The sequence below is a fragment of the Vigna unguiculata genome, chromosome 4 (genome assembly GCF_037176805.1).
Source record: "Vigna unguiculata cultivar grain cowpea cultivar isolate G323 ecotype 2 chromosome 4, ASM3717680v1, whole genome shotgun sequence".
NCBI classification, from domain to species: Eukaryota; Viridiplantae; Streptophyta; class Magnoliopsida; order Fabales; family Fabaceae; genus Vigna; species Vigna unguiculata.
This window is the reverse complement of record NC_140795.1, coordinates 4,135,576-4,156,494: the sequence shown is the minus strand read 5'-3', so window position 1 is coordinate 4,156,494 and position 20,919 is coordinate 4,135,576. Positions and strand designations below refer to the sequence as shown.

Sequence of the window (20,919 nt, the reverse complement as noted above, 5' to 3'; positions counted from 1 at the left end):
TTGACGTGTGTGGGACAATGACCTTTATGTCTGACCAACAAAAGGTATGTTTAATATATGTTCAATTTATTAATTTTTGTTTAATGTTGTAAGTACTAATAATCTTATCATTGCACAGGGATTAGTGTCTGCCATTCAGGACCTATTACCCACTGCTGAGCACAGGTTTTGCATGAGGCATCTGTATGCAAATTTCAGAAAAAAGAGACTCATGTGGAAGGCTGCTAGAAGCACAGTGAATGTGGATGCTCAACATTGCAGCTGTAGGAAATGGCTTCTGACTGCTATCCCTTGCTGTCATGCTATTGCAATAATGAATTTCATCAATGTCAATGCTGAGGACTTCATACCAATCATTGATGTAGTGCATTTTGATGAGGATGAATTAATGTTATGAATTTAACTTCTTCCAGACTTAGATCAATTTAATTTTTTCCAAGCTTAGATCAAAATCACTTACTTCAATGCTCAGATTAAGATGTCATTTTGAACATGTTGGGACTAATATCAACATAATTAAACTAATTCATTTCTTCATTTAACAATAGTACAAAACAGATTGGACTTTAAAAGATTACACACAATAACAGTACGAATAATACAATAACAACACAAGTGAACCCTATTACTAATTGCAGTCTCTTCTCAGCAACCTTCAATGACTTCTCCAAATCATTAATCTGCCTCATTTGTGTCATGATGATGACATCCTTTTCATCAACACCACCATTTGAAAAAGTTGCAACTCACATTATTGGAATCACCACTCTGTAAATCAATAAACCAAAAATTAAAACCAATTTATTATTAACACAAACATAAAAACAGATTGTACCCAAAATTTTCTACCAATATTCTTTGGAGTTCTTGTCATCCTCAAAGTTGTCATCTCTCCGCAACTACAAATCGGGATTAATCCATTTCTCGCTGAACCATCAACAGTGCACGAAGTGATATAACACGGTTGCCTCCAACGATTACAACCAGAGGTAAAGGAAGAATATTAGGACCGTAACATACCTATATAATGGGATTGCAGGAAGAAGAAGATTGCGGCAACACCAATTGGGAATGGAGGAACAAGATTGTCAAAACTCACCAAATGCCCAAACATTCCTTACCAAAACCCTAGCTCACTTATTTATCCCCAAATATCTAATTACCACATTTATACAGTACACGTAACACACCCTAATACAAACAGTGCCACATGTACAATGCTCTGTTAATGATTTAAACGGCGTTACAAAAAATGACCAAATAAAACACGAATTGGGAAAATAAGGACCATTTTAAACATTCGGTAAAAATGAGGACCATTTTAAACATTTTGTCAAAATGAGGATCATCCGCAACAAACACTACGAGAATGAAAATGAGGACCAAAAAGGTATTTAAGTCAATAAAAAATTATAATTGGTCACTAAATTGGTCAGTAATTAATTAGAGACCAACTTAGTAACTAAGTCATTTTGGTAGTCAAAACCTAGGTAGCTAATTTTAAAAACCAATTTAGTGACCAATTATAATTTTTTATTCATAATAGTAACTATTTTAGTAACCAATAATTTTTTACTTTGTAAATTGATCTCTAAATTAGTTATTATAGTGACCAACAACTTCTAGTCACTAAAATTAGTTACTAATGAGACATTTTTTTGTAATGGTAAGAAAAAAGCTAAAACCTGAATGATTGAAAACACAAGGTGATGAAAGATTTACAAAATCCAAATGGATCAACAATGTTAATTGATTTCAAACATATTTTATACAATATAAACCCAAAGAAAGTTGTCATACTTAGGGTTGGATAGGCCATGAGACTTATAAATAAAATGAGAAGAACTAAGAAAGAGCGAAAAAAGAAAGGAAGAAAAGTTATAAAGAAGTTTCATGGGCACACTTTTGTGGTGGTGTAAGGATCATCATATCTAATGTCCTCCATGCCCCTTCTTTCCGATTTGACTACATGGATTCCCATTGCTTTGATGAGTGAGGTATCAAACAAACCTTGGTATGTAATCTCCACATGCTTCCACTCCTTTTCTGAAGCCATTTTAATCAGATCTTCACGGAACGGTAACACATGCAGATCAAAGAGCTGCATATGATCCAATTCCGCCATTATCACATCCGTATAATAACCAGCTTTATATTGTTGAACTTTGCCGTTGATTAACACCACGGGTCTAAGGAAGTAAAAATGGGTATCATCCCGTACAGATGCAATAAGGAAACAAAGGACTTTGGGAGGGAATTGATTACGAAACCAGAAAGAAATTGAAGGTTCCCTGCTTTCTTTATCCCACCATTCGGGAATACTTCCTCCTGGAAGCACAAAATCAGTCTTTCCAGCCTCGTGAAGTTGCTGCAAGCCACAGTTCATTGAAAATTCATTAAATGAACTATATATTATCAAATCAAATTCATTAAAAACAAGGCAAAACCTGATTCAACAAGATGCTTGAACCCGAGGAAGTCAATGATGTACAATCTATCGCCCTGAAAGCTTTCAAGTTTGGTGGAACCCCTCTAATTTCCTCTAGACGCTCGCAAAAAATCACATCAAGATCATTCAGGTGGTGAAATTCTTTGATGCACTCAGGAAGGAATGTGATATTAGCTTCCCATAGGATTAAACGCATCACTTTGGTCAACTGCATGAAACCTGCTGAAAAAAAATCATCATTCAGGTTGCAACTGAAAAAGCAACACGAAAGTAGATTTGAAGCTACCGTTGAGCCGACTCCTTCACCATCTTTTGAATTTACCCATTTCCACTCTTTGCATCCATCAACCATAAAATCAGTCAATTCAGGCGTCAACACACTGCTATTTAACTGATCAAAATCATCAATGCATAAATCTTGGAGTCCAGTAAGATTTTGAAATGAAACTGGCAACTCTTTTATCATGGGAAGTCTAACCAAACGAAGTTTCTTTATTTTTCCCGTCTTTCCTAATATTTCTGGAAAATTCTCAAGACTTGAACAAAAAGAAAGTTCAAGAATTTCAAGAGAGGGCAAGTTGAGAGGTGGAAATCTCCTAAGCTTCGTGCAACTTTGAGCTTTCAATAATGTAAGTTTGTTCAGAAAACCAATTGAGTCGTCAAGTGCAATTAAACGATTACACCCCTGAAAGGAAAGTTTTTCCAAATTTGGGAAATCTGATACGTCAGGCATCCTTGTTAAAAGTTGGCAGTTGTCAAAATTCAATTCGGTTAGATTCTCTAACTTCTGCAAAAGAAAATAATGGAAAAAAAAAAGAACATAATGAATAAATTGGAAATGTATTTACAAATTTGACTTTTTTACACAAATGATATAATTCTTTTTTTTTTAATTACAAAAATACGCAACTTTTTGAAAAGTTACAGATATGGGAAAAAAGTCATATCAAACTGTACGACTTCACCAATAACAAGTTCTATCACCATAAAACAACTTCAGTAAATTTGACAAACTTAGTCATAAAAAAAAAGATTAAATATGTTTTTGGTTCCTTAACTTTAAGTGAATTTTAGAATAAGTTTATTTTGAAACTTTAGATCAATTTTGTCATTCATCTCTCGAAATATAAATACGTGGATTTAGTCCTTTTAATCAAATTTTAATAAGTTTATTTGACATTTCAAGCACGTTTCATAATAGTATTCGACTTAACATTAAAACAAAAGTGTGTCAAATAGTATAAACAACTCAAATACAATCCTACGAAACATCAAATAAAGCTAAGAAAATTTGATTAAAAGGACTAAATCTATATATTTCGAAAGATGAAAGACTAAATTGGTTCAAAGTTTCAAAATGGACTAATTCCAAAATTCACTGAAAGTTAAGAGACCAAAAACATATTTAACCCTAAAAAAAACATTTATACTCACGGGGAGTGACTTCAGAATAATACAACATAGAAGTCGTACGTGATAACAGAGATTTCAGAACAATTAAAAAAACACACACTGAAGTTGTAGGAGGGAATAGAGACGTATTCAGGTGATACGACTTCTTATTGGTGAAGTCGTACGAGTTGACTACCCATACCCAAATATTTTTTTTAAAAGTTACCTATTTCTATAATAATTAAAAAAGGGAATTACCCTATTCGTGTAGAAAAGCCTACAAATTTACAAGGTGAGGAATATATTCCATAGACTTGCCTTTGATGAGCGAGGGAATTTAAATGACGTAAAAGGACTCTTAGGTAACTTGCATATCAAAAGTTTGTTCGGATCAAAATTTGATGGAAAACAATTTGAAGGGTATGCATGCCATTCCAATACTCTCAAACTTTGTGGAAAACAATTGGGACCTCTAGAAATTTTGCAATTTCTAATAATAAGTGCTTTAAGGTTTTTCATATTTCCAAAGGCGTTTCCATTCCAATCCAGTGTTTCTTCTTTCTCAGATACGGAGATATCAAGACATAAAATCTCAATCCTACTAGTTCCCTATTAATGCAAAGAGGCACACACATAAACTACTTTTATGTAACACATCTAAAGAAATTGTAAATCATCTAGAAAAATAAAATAACTACGATAGAGATATATGATTAAAAAGAAAAATATATCAATTTTGAGAAAAAAAAAACAATTATCTGAGTCTCACTTACTGTGTTATTCTTTAAAACTTGAATTATATCTTTAGGTAACCATAATCTCCTGCGCTTTCCCGGCTCTTTGGATGATTCTTTCCGGTCAATTTGTCTACCCATGTCCTCAATTAAGTCGTGCATTTCAATTGTACTCGACGAACCAATCTTTATGATAGATTTATCAATTAGCACACCAATATGATGTTTCATGCAATCGTCATAAAGAGCACGAAGCATAATCTCAACCTCTGCCAATGCGTATCCTCTGAAGCAACAGGCAATGTCAAGAAAAACACTCTTCTCTTCTCCCTCCAGAGCATCAAAGCTTACTTTAAGTTTATCAAGGATTTGACTGCTAGTCCAACTGGATAATCCGCAACATGTAAATGAGCAGGATTAATCTTGTGGCAGACCCAATCCACAACACTCCCAATAAACTTGTATTCGTATCCATCACTATTTCAAACAAAAAGGTTTGGTGAAGCTAAAATTGTTATGAAATCAGAAAATTGTAATGAGTTTTAAAACCAATAAAAAAAAAACAGAGGAGAAGGGTTTTTGTGAAGTTGTACAACAGAAAAAGGGAGAAAAGCAATAAACTTCAATTTTCTACGTTGCGTTGGAAAATGTTTCTCTCTAATTAATACACACAAGAGAGATGTAAATATGCAGAAAATAAATACCAACACTCCTTTTTCACCTAACAACTAACCATTCAACAAACTTTTTCCACAAAAATGGTTTATCATTAAATTGAATCTGACAGGATAGAGTAAACAGAAAATAGGATCTTAACCATTATGAAGTAAAAAGATTGGTAAGGTGGTGTACCCGTCTTTGAAATGATAGCCAGACAAATCAGCTACTTGACGCAGAGCCATCTTCCATTTCTGCACCTTCTCCACATCTTCGAACCTTCTCTGACGCTTTTTCAATGCTTCTCCATAAATCTCTTTCTGGTGTCTCACGTCTGAAGGATCCACCTTATAAAATACTGGTATAAGAAGTAGTCCTTTATTCTTGCAGTCAAGGATTAATACAAGTTCATCCAAGCAGAAGGAGGAAGAAGCATAGTTGTGAGAGAGCACAACGATGGCAATCCTAGACTCTTCAATTGCCTTTCGAAGTGATGGTGTGATTTCCTCTCCGCTCTGAAGCTCCTCATCATCGATGAAAGTGTGAATTCCTCTGTCACAGAGACCTTTGTAAAGATTGCCAGTGAAACCATGACGCGTGTCTTCCCCTCTAAAGCTGAGGAACACATCATATGTGAACGCAGGGGAATTTTGAATCGCCATTGGAACAAAGTTTCGAGTGTGTTGGGACTGTGAATCGAATCAAACTTTGAATAAATATGAAATTAGAAGAGTAAAGTGTAATGTAAAGTGGAGTGCCAAACCATAATCAGCGTGGGCCCTGTCGCACATTATACATGTTAGAGGAAGAGGTGATATTCATAAGAGAGAACTGAAATTTCCTTGATTGAAAATGCCAAGTACAACTAGGTATTTATAGGAGCTAATGGAGAGATCTAGACTCATTTCTAGGAGCTTCTCTAATTAATGCTCCACTATGAAATTTTCTACATCCTTCGGACATTCTAAAATTTCTAGACCTTACTTAGGAAAACTAAGAGACTTCTGGATAATTCTTTATTTCAAATTACAATTAACAATACACTCTTTCTAATTTGCTTTACTTTTGGTCAATGCTGACCATTGACGTTCATTTTATAAAGATTATACAGTGTAAAATCACATAATTAACTTAGTTGGTTACTTTTTATTTTCACTTCTTAATTATATATATATATATATATATATATATATATATATATATATATATATATATATATATATATATATATATATATATATTGTATATTATAAACTGAAGATGAAAACTTTCTTTTACTGTTATTCATTTGAGATTTTTTATAATGAAAACAATGAAACCAAGTTAAAAAAACGGGAAGTCAAATATAAATGATTAATTCATATTCATTTCCATATTAATCAAAACATAATAAATAAATAAAGTATAAGTCTAATTTTGCAGTAATTTTTAGTTGTTGTGCTTTTAGATAAGTGAAATGGTTTTATTTTCAATAAACTATTATCTTATCAAAAAATTATTATTGTTTATTTTCATTTATCATAATACAATAATCTTATAATAGTCATAACAAAAGGGAATGTGAATGTTCTTGAAAACTACGTCCTTGCAGGCTCTTGACATTGGACAATTAACTCAGGAAGGTGTGAATTATTTTTTAAACTAAACATGGCTCCAATGTTACATAGTTATGTAATAAATAAGTGAATATTCATTGAGGTTTAGTCCAAGAGTGTTAATAACTAAACTAAACATAGCTCCAATGTTACATGGTTATGTAATAAATAAGTGCATATTCATTGAAGTTTGGTCCAGGAGTGCAACTAAAACTTTGTTGTTAATGGCTGTAATATCACCTTCCCAAGCATTCAGCTACGATGTGTTCCTGAATTTCAGAGGCTCAGACACACGCCAAGGTTTTACTGGCTATCTCAACAAAGCTCTTCATGACAGTGGAATCCACGTTTTCATTGATGATGAGGGCATTCAGAGTGGAAAGATAATAACACCAGAACTCAAGGAGGCAATTGAAAAGTCCAGGATTGCGATTCCCGTGCTCTCTACAAACTATGCTTCTTCTTCCTTCTGTTTAGATGAACTTGCACTCATTCTTGACTGCTCCAGAAGGAATGGACTCTTGGTGTTGCCTGTCTTTTACAAAGTGCCTCCTCGTCATGTCAGACACCAGCAAGGAAGTTATGGAGAAGCATTGGCCAGACTAGAGAAAAGGCTTCTTGAGGAACATAACATGGAGAATTGGAAGATGGCACTGAAAGAAGTAGCTGGCCATTCTGGCTTTCATTTCGAGGATGGGTATCACTCTTTACCAATCTTTCTACTTTTTGTTGGATTAAGTTTGGACTCTTTGAAATTCTAAGAACATATGTTTTTGTTGACATGCGTGTCAAGACATTGATGTTTACAACACAAGGCTTTTAGTTTGACTTGGTTGAACTTTTTGTTTGAAGTAGAAAGGAATATGAGCACAAGCTTGTTGAGAAGATTGTTGAGCGTGTCTTCAGCTTCATTAATAATGGGGAAGAAAGATTGCATGTTGCAGATTACCCAGTTGGACTAGGATCACAGGTGCTAGAAATAAGGAAGCTTTTGGATGCTAGAAAAAACGATGCTAGCGTCGACATTATAGGGATCCACGGAATGGGCGGTGTAGGGAAATCAACACTTGCTCGCGCAGTTTATAATTTGATCACTGATCAATTTGAAGGTTCGTGTTTTCTCCAAAATGTAAGAGAAGAATCAAACAAACATGGGTTAAAACACCTTCAAAGCATCATTCTTTCACAGGTACTTGGAATGAAAGAAATCAACTTAGCAAGTGAGCAACAAGGAATTTCAATAATAAAAAATAGGCTCAAGCGAAAGAAGGTTCTCTTAATTATGGATGACGTAGACCAGCACAAGCAATTACAAGGAATTGCAGGAAGTTCTGATTGGTTTGGTCCCGGCAGCATAGTCATCATCACCACTCGCGACAAACAACTTCTAGCATCTCATGAGGTTAAAACAACGCATGAGATGAAGGAATTGAATAAGGAAGATGCTCTTAAGTTGCTTAAATTCAAAGCTTTTAAAAATGGAGAAGTTTATCCAAGTTACACGGAGGTATTGGATCAGGTAGTAACTTATGCTTCTGGTATTCCACTGGCTTTGGAAGTCATAGGTTCAAACTTGTTTGGAAAAAGTGTACAAGAATGGGAATCTGCTATCAAACAATATAAAAGAATTCCTAATAATCAAATCCGAGAGATACTTGAAGTAAGCTTTGATTCATTGGGAGAAGAAGAGAAGAGTGTTTTTCTTGACATTGCTTGTTGTTTCAAAGGGTATAAATTGTGGGAGATTGAAGAGAAACTTTGTGCTCTTTATGATAACTGCATGAAATACCATATTGGGGTGCTAATTGAAAAGTCTCTCATAAAGATTAGTCATGATGAAAGAGTTACATTTCATGACTTGATCGAGGACATGGGTAAAAAAATTGACCATCAGCAATCACCGAGAGAGCCAGGGAAGCGCAGGAGATTATGGTTACATGAAGATATAATTCAAGTTCTGAAAGACAACTCGGTGAGTGACTGACTTATGAATGGTTTTGTCTCTCATAATTTGTCTGTCTATTGAATTTTTTCATCACAGTTGATTCGTGCATTTTGCTATAACAGGGAACTGGTGAAATCAAAATTATCTGTCTGGATTTCCCCTTATTCGGAGTCCATGTAGTAGAATGGGATGGAAATGCTTTCGTAGAGATGAAAAGCCTTAAAATACTTATTGTTAGAAACGGTTTTTTTTCCCAACCTATAAATTATCTACCAGAAAGTTTGAGGGTACTAGAATGGGGGGCACAGGTATCCTTCTGATTTTCATCCAAAGAACTTTCCATATGGGAAGGTACCCAATGGTTCCATCACATCATTGGAGTATTGTAGGTTATCCAACAAGTTTGAAGACTACGTTTTACTCATGTACTAAAACAGAATGTGATGGAACAGAATGTTTCTGCCATTTCTTCTTTGTAATAAAGTATTCATAAGTTCACCAATGTTAAGTACGCTACGTATCATTAAATAAAAAGGAATATTGAAAACAGGACAAAATCTTATTCAGGAACATGCTTATACATGACGAAGTCATGGATTTGCAGTCTCTTGCCTACAAATGTTTTAAGGACTACAGAATCCCTCTAATTTCCAAAACATGCTCACCATAAGTAACATTTAGCATCCTTACAAATTGAAAAATAGATGTATTCACGAAGAATTTTGAAATTATTATTCGATAGGTCTAAATCTTGGACATAGCATGTGAAACCTATTGAAAAAAGAATCAACACAAGTTGCATCCTGAAGCACAAAGCCCTGATAATATTCAAATGAAAGTTTCTCCACACGTGGAAACCAGATATGTCAGGTATCTTGGTTAAACGTTTGCATTTGAAAATTTAAAAACACTTAGATTCACCGACTTCTGCAAAGAAAAAAAGAAAGAAATAGGAATTGAATGAATAATCTTATAGTGAATTTATCAATTTAAAAAGATAAGGAAAATGTATTCATTAAACTTGCCTTCAATAAGTTTGTCAACTCAATTGTCGAAATACTACTGCAGGGTAACTTGCATAGGGCAAGTTCCTTTGGATGAAAATCAGATGGTAAACTATTTGACGGATATCTCCACCATTCAAGCACTCTCAAATTATCTGGTAGATATTCTGGACCTTTCGAAAAACTACCATTTCTAATAATAAGTGTTCTGAGGTTCTGCATATTCTGGAAGGCCTTTCCATCCCATTCTACTACTTCTTCTTGATCAAATATGGGGAAATCCAGACATATGATTTCAGTTTTGCTAGTTCCCTGTTAATGCAAAAGACATGAACCAACCACAATACAAGCATGTCTAAGACTTTAGTACACATATTTAGGGAGAAATATTACAAAAGAAAAAACAACTATGATAAATCAAACCATTCATGAATTTCACTCACCCTGTTGTTTTCTAAAACTTCTCTAACATCTCCCAGTAACCATAACCTGCTACGCTCACCTGGCTCTAACAATGATTCCTGTCGGACAATATCTTTACCCATGTCCTCAATCAAGTCATGCAATGTAACTCTATCATAACAAGGTTTTGTACCATGAATAAGCTTTACTAGAGATTTGTCAACCAATATGTCAATGTAACACTTCATGTTCTGACCATACTGAGCTTGAAGTATATCTTCGACCTCTGCCAATTCATATCCTTTGAAGCAACAAGCAAAGTCAAGAAAAACACTCCTTTCTTTTTCCTCCAAAGAATCAAAGCTTGCTTTAAGTATTGTTTCAACCGGATTAGTAGGACCTTTTTTTAATTTTTGGATGACTGGTTTCCATTCTTCTACACTTTTTCCATACAAGTTGGAACCTATTACTTCCAATGCTAATGGAATGCCAGCAGCAAAAGTTACTACATGATTCAGGAGCTCCTCATAACTCGGATCAAAGTAATGCTTTTTAAAAGCTTTCCATTTAAGCAGTTGAAGAGCCTCATTGTTATTTAATCCCTTCACCTCGTAAGTTCTTTGAACATTATGGGAGGCTAACAGATGTTCATCTCGTGTTGTGATTATGACTCTGCTGCCAGGACCAAACCAATCAGCTCTTCCAACAACTGCCTGCAATTGCTCCTCCTTGTCAACATCATCTAGAATCAAGAGAACCTTCTTTTTCTGGAGCCTACGTTGTATCACTGAAATTCCTTGTTGCACACTTCTTAACTTCATGTCCTTCTCTCCAAGTAAATTCAGAAGAATGATGCTTTGAAGGTATTGTAACCCATGCTTGTTTGATTTTTCTCTCACGTTTTCAATAAAACATGAAGCATCAAACTTGTAAGAAATCAAATCATTATAAACTTCTTTGGCAAGAGTTGATTTCCCAACCCCGCCAATTCCATGAAGCCCTATCATGTGGACACCACCATCACATCCAACATCCAAAAGTTTCATTACTTCTTGCACTTTTGACTCTATTCCAACTGGGTAATGACCAGGATTAATGTTCTTGGAGACCCACTCCACAATCTTCCCAATAAACTCATATTCATATCCATTCCTGTTTCAAAAAAATTCTAGTTAGTTTAAATTTAAAGCCTTACATGATATGTCAAGGTTGACAAAAATTTGTTTCCTCTTCTAATTTTAGCACCAAATCATAAATCCAAGTGAAACTTAATCTCATTTGAAAATAGAAGATTGGCAGGGTGGGTACCCATGGTCGATATGAAAGAAAAACAACTTAGCTACTTGATGAAGAAGCATCTTCCATTTCAACAACTTTTCCATGTCATGCTTGAGCCTCTTCTCATGTTTAGTCAAGGCTTCTCTAAAACTGTCTTTCTGCAATTGCACCAGTGTAGGATCCACATAATAAAAGACTGGTAAAACCAGAAGTCTTTTTCTCTTAAGGCAGTCAAGAATGGTTGCAAGTTCATCAAAGCAACAGGTGGAAGAAACATAGTTTACAGAAAGCACAGTGATAGCAATCCTGGACTCTTTAATTGCTTTCACAGTTGTTGGTGTAATTTCCTCTCCTCTCTGAAGGTTTTCATCAGCAATGAAAGTGTGGATTCCACTGTCATGAAGAGCTTTGTAGAGATAGCCCGTAAAACCATAGCGTGTGTCTAAGCCTCTGAAGCTGAGGAACACATCGTAGCTGAATGCATCTGAACGTGACTCCAGTCCAACAGAATCATATTGATTTAAAGCAGATTCCCATTCTTCTTCAACACAATGGAATGCAAGAAGCAAAAGTTACAAAACATGATTCAATTTCTAATCTAAAAGTAACCGCAAAAGATCTAGAAGACTGATATGAGTTCCAAATAAAGTAAAATCAACAAACTAGTTTGTTTAAAATCTCTTTCTTTAATCTCCGTAACTCTAGTCATATTCAGGTTGTGTCAGATCATGTAGCTTGTAATGATAGAAACGGAAACAAAATACAAAGAAAAAAAAAAACTTTGAAACCTGTGGTAAATCTCTGAAAGTTCTCAAGACTGGAACAATTTGAAAGTTCTAGTCTTTCAAGAGAGTTTAAGTTGAGAGGTGGAAAACTAATAAGCTTGCTGCAACCAACAACCCTCAATATTTTAAGTTTAGTCAGAAAACCAACTGAGTCGTGAACTGTAATTAAATTCTCACACTCTTTAAATGAAAGTTCCTTCAAATTTGGGAGATCAGATACATCAGGAATGTGCGTCAAAATTTTGCAGTCGTCAAAACTCATGGCGGTTAGATTCTCGAACTTCTGCAAAGAAAATAAAGGAAAAAAATAAATAAGAACCTAATGAATAAATTTAAAGTTAATTACGTAATTTTCAAGATGATGAGAATATACTATTTAAACTTGCCTTCAATAAGTTATCCAACGGAGATGGTAAACAATTTGAAGAAAATCTGAACCATATCAATGCTCTCGAACTTCGAAGAAAATGATTGAAAAACTGAAATTTTTTATGAAGTTTTTGGAGGGTTTTCATCCTCTTGAAGCTGCTTGCATTCAATCCTTTTATTCTCTGTCAATGCAAAAGGCTCGAATCAACCACAATAAAAGTATAATACAAGCATGAGGTGAGAGTGTGATAGATAGTGAAAAAAGATTAAGATAAGAAACCAAACATTCAGGAGTCTCACTCACAGTGTTATTCGAAACATGAATCACATCTTTATGTATCCATAATCCACTGTTCTTCCCCGGCTCTTTCCGTAATTCCTCCCAGGCAATGCTTATACACATGTCGCTTACCAAGTCATGCATTGTAAGTCTATTATCAAAATAATCATACTTCAACAGAGATTTTTCAACCAGCATGCCAATGTAATGTTTCATGCTACGATCATAACAAGCATTAAGTATATCTTCAACCTCTGTCGGCGCATATACATTTAAGAAACGAGAAATATCAAGAAAAATACTCTTCTCTTCTTCCTCCAAAGCATCAAAGTTTACTTTAAGTATACTTAGGATTTCCATTTTGGGAATCATTTCATATTGTTTGACAGTGGTCTTCCATCCTTCTATACTTTTTCGGACCAAGCTGCCTCCTATTACTTCTAAAGCCAGTAGAAGGCCAGAAGCATAAGTTAAAGGACTATGCAAGACTAACTCATACTCTGGATCAACCTTTACATTCCTGAAAGCTTTCCATTTAAGCAGCTGAAGAGCATCATTATTATTCAATCCCTTCACCTCATATGTCATAGTAACTCTATGCTTTTCCAACAATTGTTTGTTCCGAGTTGTGATGATGATTCTGCTGCCAGGACCAAACCAGTCACATCCTCCAGCAACTGCTTCTAATTGCTCGGGCTTGTCAACATCATCCAGAATCAAGAGAACCTTCTTCATCTTCAGCCTACACTTTATCGTAGAAATTCCTTGTTGCATACTTGTGAAGTAGATGTCCTTATCTCCTAATATCTGTGATAGAAGGATGCTTTGCAGGTGTTTTAACCCATGTTTGTTTGTGATTTCTCTCACGTTTTCAAGAAAACACAATCCATCAAAATTCTCACCAATTAAATCATTGTAGACAGCTCGAGCAAGTGTTGATTTTCCTATCCCACCCATCCCGTGGATTCCTATCATGTGAACACCATCCTCAGTTCCAAACTCCAAAACTTTCCTTACTTCTAGCACTTGTGAGTCTAGTCCAATTGGGTAATCCGAAACATGTGTAAAAGAATCACGAATAATCTTGTGATAGACATCCTCAGCAATTCTCTTAATAAACTTGTATTCATATCCAACTCTGTTTCAAACAAAACAACGTTGAAACTAAAAGCCTTGTATCCATATATTGTCATGGTTATCAAATATTTATTCTCTCAAACTTATGCAATACAATGAAAGTTCATGTATAAAGATTGGTAAGGTGGTGTACCCGTCTTCGAAATGATAGCCAGACAAGTTAGCTACTTGACGCAGAGCCATCTTCCATTTCTGCACCTTCTCCATATCTTTGAACCTTCTCTGATGCTTAGTCAATGCTTCTCCATAACTCCCTTTCTGGTGTCTCACATCTGAAGGATCCACCTTATAAAATACCGGTATAACATGTAGCCCTTTATTCTTGCAGTTAAGGATGACTGCAAGTTCATCCAAGCAGAAACAGGAAGAAGCATAGTTTTGAGAGAGCACAACGATGGCAAACCTAGACTCTTCAATTACTTTCAGAAGTGCTGGTGAGATTTCCTCTCCACTCTCAAGGTCATCATCATCGATGAAGGTGTGAATTCCCCTGTCACAGAGAGCTTTGTAGAGATTGCCGGTGAAACCGTGGAGTGCGTCTTCCCCTCTGAAGCTGAGGAACACATCGTAGGTTAAGGAAGAGGAAAACATGGTATGATGATGGATGGAGTGAGTGCTGTGTCTCCAGAGTCAAACTTTGAAGCAAAATTAGTACGAAACTGATATACTTTACGCGGATGAAACTTTTCTGAATAAATAAATACCTAAAATGCTCCTTTTCTTTCTTTGTTGGTTATCGGTTTCCTATGAAGCTTCTTAATTATGTTTAACTTTCCATGTCATAAATTTTGTACGCTAAACTATTACCCTGTAAGCAAGCAAGCATATATATTAAACTGAAGATACCTTACTTCTACTGTTCTTGAATTTAAGAATTTTAAATGAAAACAACGAAATCTGTTGGTATTTATATTTATATAGTCGATATTCAAGGGAATAAAATCAAAAGATTTTTTTTTTAATATTAATAATAAGTTGCCATATTTTATTAAATCCATTTATACACTGGATGCTAAGTTTTTCATGAGTTCATGGGTGTTATTTTTATGCTGTATTGGTTGTGTGTTTCTTTTAGCCATAGTTGTTTAAGGGTCTATAAAAGTCCATCCTTAGAAAAAGCATAAGTGTCGATATGTTTATGTTTAGACAGTAGATTTGGTGTATGAAACTAGAAGTATTAAGAAAGTTGATTATACTTTTATTGTGACACTATTTATAATTAATTTTCTTATCAATTTAAAACCAATTTATTAAATGATATTTTAAAAGTAACGGTAGTTTGTCTTGATTTCGAATTTTGATCCTTGAATTTGATAGTGACTCTATGGGTGAATTCAATTGTATAGCAGAAATTTAGAATTGTTACTTTCACCCCGATCTAGTTCGGATTTATATGGGTTGAGGGTGAAAATTCATAAAAGAAGAAGTGACCAAAACATCAACAAAAGTCTCATATATTAGAGTCAATCCATGCAGTAGCGATCTTCAAAACATATTTTAAAGGTGTCAAAGATATACACAAAATTTTAACGTGTCAAATACATAAAATATACTAAAATTAAAAAAAAAAAAACTTTTATTTATAGACTAATTCATATGTATAAGCAAAACTGGGGGCAAAGCCCCCTAGGAGCCAACAAAGTGACCACTAACCCCATTGACTTTTTTTTTAAAGTAAGAAACTTATTTAAAATTGAAAATGAAAACAATTACAAAAAAATTATACACATAAAAAATATTTTCTCAATCCAAATCCAAACTTAGTATAATTAGGTTAGGTTAAGTTCCATTTCGGACAAATCAGATCAAGCTATGACTCATGTTGGGTCAAGTTGGGTTGGACCCATGTTGGTCAAGTCAAATTAAGCCTAGGCTAGGTCTCGGGTAAAGACTATGTTTGTCTGAGTCAATCTCAAATCAAGATGGACAGGGTTGAGTTAGGTTTAAATCAAGTAGGTCAATCATGTTGGTCCCAAGTCTGGTGGGATCCAAATCAAGCTAAGCTTGATAGGTTTCACATCATGTTAAGTTGAATCAAGTCCATGACGACCCAAGTTGAGTTAAGCCAATGTTAGACTGAGTCGAGTCAAACCAAAGTCAAGTCGAGTTAAGTTTGCTTAACCTTATCCCAAGTCGAGTCAAGCGCTCGAACCAAGACAAGTTGGGCAAGCCTTATGTGAGTCAACTCGGGCATACCTTAGGCTAAGTCGAGTCGGGCAAAGCTTAGGCCGAGTTGAGTTTGGCAAATCTTAGGCTAAGTTGAGTCAAATAGACCTTATGTTGAGTGAAGTTAGGTAAACCGTAGGCCAAGTCAAGTTAGGTAAAAATCAGATCGAGTCAAACAGGGACCAAATTGAGTCAAGTCAAGATCGGGCCACCTCAAGCCGAGTCGAGTTAGGCTCACCTCAAGTTAATTCAACTCATGCTTAGCTCAATCAAGTCAGGCCACCTAAGGCCAGGTTGAGTTAGACCCACTTCAGGCCAAGTCAAGTTCGATACATAAAAGGCTAAGTCAAGTTGAGCCGAGTTAAGTCATGTTTGGTTTGGGTCGAGCTTGGGTCCAATCAAACCCAAGTCGAGTTGAGTAAAATCATATCGAGATTAGGTCGATTCAAGTCATACCCACGTTGGTCGAGTCAAGTCATACCTACATCGGGTTGAGTGGGTTGGTCCCACACCAGGTCTAGTAAAGTTGAGCCCACATTATGCTCAATCGAGTCGGGACCTCCTCTAGCTCAATCGAATTAGGCCCACCTAGGGTCAATTTGAGTGGGGTGCATCTCAACTCAAGTCAAGTCACGTCCATCACGACCCAAGTCAAGTCAAGTCCATATCAGGCTAAGTCGATTTGAGTCTATGATGGGTGAAATCAAGTCATTAGGTCCATATTAGATCGAGTTATGTAGGGTCAAGTCATGTCCACCTTATATCAAAGCTTTGACCATTGGGCTTTTTCAATCCACTCATTTGGTTAACCAATAAAAGAGTACTTATTTGCCAATTACTTCCTGTACCCCATCATTTTCACTACTAAAAATTTTCATATTACATGGGAATTTTCTTGCAAATTTGTTCAAAAAATTTGCAAGAAAAGACTTTTTCCTACTACTTTTTATAAGAATTTTAATTGGCGGGTAATTCCTTCATGAGTAATTATTTTCTACAAAATTATAAAATTTGCAAGTATTTCCTACAAAATTTGTTGCGAAAAGTGCTTTATACAAAATATTTTGCAAAAAAATTGGCAGCAATTTTCTGCAAGTTTTTTTTTCATAACAAAATTTATAAGTATTTCCTATCAAAAAAATTTCAAAACAAAATTGACAGAAAATATGAGTTTTTTTAGTAGTGTTTCTAACAGTATTCCATCATTTTGAAATTCCCCTTTTTGCCCTTTATTGTTTTATATGAAAGTTGTTTCCTTCGTGGAGACACTGGCCAGTGATTTGCAAAACTAAGGCAAGCCATGGCAGGTATATTGAGGTATGAAAGGAATTTTTCGTGGTGTTATGTGATATGGAATAGGTGCGGAAGATGGGAAATAGTTTTTCAAAATTCTATTTCTGAAAGGTAAAGTATAATTCCGGAAGTAGTTGAGGTGATTCTGCCTAAAACTTTCAGAAAATGAATTCCATAGATTTTAAAAAGCGAAATCTAGAAGTGTGGAATTGTTTATTGTAGAACTAGCATCGCAATCACGAAAGTGAAAAGCAAGTGAAAAAGGTGGGAAAATGTAGCAATAATGCCTCGTGGCGTAGAGCCATCGAATGACATAGGTTAAAAGGGTCAAAGCTTGTAGTTAGGGGTGGTCAAAAAATTTAATTTTCTTGATCTAATCCACTTTTGCTCCGATCCAATCCATTTAAAATCCATTTTATTAAAAATCAAATCCATTTCAAATCCATTTTAATGGATCTGAATTTTAATCTAATCTATATTTTATATATTTTATGGATTAAATATTCATTCTATAAATCAAGATTTTCATATATGTATAATCTAAACAATCCAATCCAAATGTTCCATTTAAATTTTTAGTTGGGTTAGGCTAAAGGATGAGAGTGACTAGGCTAAATTCAGACTCGGACGGGCCTTGCTCGACGACATATATGGATCGGGCAGGTCTGACGACTAGAACAAGCTGGACGGGCCTAAAGACATGAACGAGCTAGGTGGGCCCGACAAACCGGACGAGTCGATCGGGTCCAACGACCCGAAAAAGTCGGGTGAGCCTAATGATCTGAACAGGCCAGGCGGGTTCGATGACCCGAACGGGTCAGGTGGGCTCGAATACCCGAATGAGCCAGGCTGGTCCGATGATCCGAAACGGGCCAGGTGGACCTGAAGACCCAAACGAGCCAGGTGGACTCAATGACCCTAACGGGCCAAGCGGGCCCAAAGACCCGAACGAGTCCGGCGTTATTTGGATAAAAAATATAATCTAATTATTTAGATCTAAAATGAACGTGGATTAGATCATTAAAAATCCAATGTCTATCCCTACTTTAGCCAGAGCGGGCTAGAGGCGCTACTGCTTGAAACACAAAGAGCAGTGAAATTGGTGGACAGGAAAGTCCTAATAAAGGAGGTGGGCGAGCTCATGGCTCGGATAGGAGTTACGATTCCAGACGAAGACGACAATGCCATAATTGCCTTGTTGGGTGCGAAGCTACAAATAGTTGTGGCAACCGCCATGGTGAGTGAGCCATTATGAGAGAAGAAAATAATGGAAATGTAAACCTATTTTGGAATGTTCATTCCAGAACATATTACAGAATGTTTTTTTCGATAATATATTTTAGATTTGTTATTTCAATATACAACCTTCAGGATTACACCTCCCCCATCTCCGACTTCTCATCTTGGTAGGTTCCCGGATTACCCATTTCGGAAACCAGTGATACACCTTACTCAAATATCCCGAGCCTAATACACCAACACAAACCTCACTCCCTACTCTAAAGGAGGTCCAAAATCGTAACTATGACAATGGGTAAATGGGAGAATTACTTGCACAACTACACTATCCAAGTGAAGAAGAAGATTAGACTTAAAATAAAAATTAGTTTAAATTATGTATTTGATTCCCGTGTTGTCTCAATTAAATCCCTATTTTTTAAAGTGTAATATAATTTGATTATTTTCGTTAATATTTTGTTAAAGATGCGTCAAGTGTCGATTCGTGTCTTTTTAAAAAAAGAAAATTGTCATATGTCAAGTCAACGTCATGTGTCATGATAGTGACAATGTAACATGTCACGTTAAATGTCATTATCTTAATTTGAATTTGGTCCCTAGATTTGTTATTTTGATTCAATTTAATTCTCTTTTTTTAAAATTGGACAATTTCGTACCTCCCCAAATTGAAATCAAATTTAATTTTGATATAAATATTATATTGATATTTTTATTAAAATTGATATTTTTATTAAATCTTTTTAACAAAATTAAATTTATTTAATTTATATTTTATATTGAACTTTATTTAAAATTTATTTTAAAATATATATTTTACATTGAACTTTATTTGTATTGATATTTCATTACATCATTGATATTCTTTTTATTTGAACTTGTATTTGAAATAATTATATATTTTTAAAATGTGTACAATTCCATAATTTTTATACAAATGTCGTAGTTAGTTTAAAAATAACAATTTTGTAAATTCAAATTAAAAATTTTAAAGCAATTTTAAAAATATTTTATAACAATTTAAAACAAAACGATTATAAATTTTTAAAAAAATTTAAATAAAGTTCAATGCAAAATATAAATTTAAACAGACTTAAACTTATTAAAAATATTTAATAAAAATTTTAATTTTAATAAAAATATCAATATAACATTTATATAAAATTAAATTTAGTTCCAATTTGAAATTGAAGACGAGTGAAATTGCTCAATTTTAAAATAAATTGGGACTGAATTGAAATCCTCATTTTGGACAACCAGAGGTAGAAGCTTTTACTAGAGGGGATACTCTAGGTTCTATTAATATAGCCTATTCTTGTGTTTATCAATGGTGGTATATAATCGGTTTACGTAGTCATAGGGATCTTTATACTAGAGCTATTTTTCTATTAATACTTTATATTATATCTTTAGTAGCGGGTTGGTTACACCTACAACCAAAATGGTAACCGAGTATTTTGTGGTTTAAAAATGCCGAATTCCGCCTCAATCATCATTTGTCAGGACTATTCAAAGTAAATTCCTTAGCTTGGACAGGGCATTCAATTCATGTCGCTATTCTGAGGTTTGAGCGGAACAAATTCAAAGACTAAATTAAGATTAAGAGAATGACAATTGGTATGATAGTGACTCAAGACACTATCACTATCATGTTACAATGTCATGTAACACGACATTGATTTAACATGTTATAAATTTTAAAAAATAAAATAATAAAATAAAATAAATTACGACATCTTTAATGTTATTTATACAATTATTAATATAATAATGATGTAAAAAACCAAATTTATCACATATTTAAAAAGAAAAACCTATTCAGACACAAAAATACAACAACCAATTTAAAATTTTCTTACGAAAATGAAACAAAAGTATAATTTAACCTTAAAAAAACGAGGTTACCTTTAACATTTGACATATTTAATAAGGTGCTTTTACATATTTAATAAGGTACAGATTGAAATTTGAAAGAATACATGAAGCAATTGCCTACTAAAAGGAATGAAATTCGAAAGAATGCAAGAAGCAATTGACTTATTAATACACATTGGTCAAATTACGCGGATGAAAATTTTCCAAATAAATGCATAAAATGCTCCTCTCTCTCTCTCTGTCTCTCTGTTCTCTTGGTTATCACGCGGGATGAAGACAATTAATGAATTTACGGAGAAGCTTCCTATATTTATTTTTCCAT

The 20,919-nt window shown here is 34.5% G+C and overlaps 1 protein-coding gene and 3 pseudogenes across 2 annotated transcripts in view; 1 reads left to right on the top strand and 3 right to left on the bottom strand.

Annotated features, from left to right (window-relative positions):
• Positions 1-1,678: 1,678 nt before the first annotated feature.
• Positions 1,679-20,919, bottom strand: part of LOC114181896 (protein SUPPRESSOR OF npr1-1, CONSTITUTIVE 1-like) — a 33,072-nt pseudogene continuing 13,831 nt past the window's right edge. The window contains exons 2-12 of the transcript XR_014994585.1: positions 12,628-12,792; positions 12,245-12,524; positions 11,487-11,997; positions 10,220-11,330; positions 9,798-10,088; positions 5,428-5,921; positions 4,615-4,960; positions 4,160-4,450; positions 2,448-3,236; positions 1,773-2,368; positions 1,679-1,685 (exon numbers count right to left, since the gene is read on the bottom strand). The product of XR_014994585.1 is annotated as a protein SUPPRESSOR OF npr1-1, CONSTITUTIVE 1-like (transcript). The remainder of the gene's footprint in view (positions 1,686-1,772; positions 2,369-2,447; positions 3,237-4,159; positions 4,451-4,614; positions 4,961-5,427; positions 5,922-9,797; positions 10,089-10,219; positions 11,331-11,486; positions 11,998-12,244; positions 12,525-12,627; positions 12,793-20,919) is intronic.
• Positions 7,831-8,811, top strand: LOC114181905 (disease resistance protein Roq1 pseudogene; annotated as a pseudogene).
• Positions 13,027-14,083, bottom strand: LOC146886660 (disease resistance protein Roq1-like). The gene is made up of 3 exons (XM_085672584.1): positions 14,011-14,083; positions 13,083-13,924; positions 13,027-13,041 (listed from the first exon to the last, which is right to left on the bottom strand). Exons 1-3 carry the CDS (start codon positions 14,081-14,083, stop codon positions 13,027-13,029), a joined length of 930 nt encoding a protein of 309 aa, XP_085528710.1.
• Positions 14,049-14,672, bottom strand: LOC114181903 (toll/interleukin-1 receptor-like protein; annotated as a pseudogene).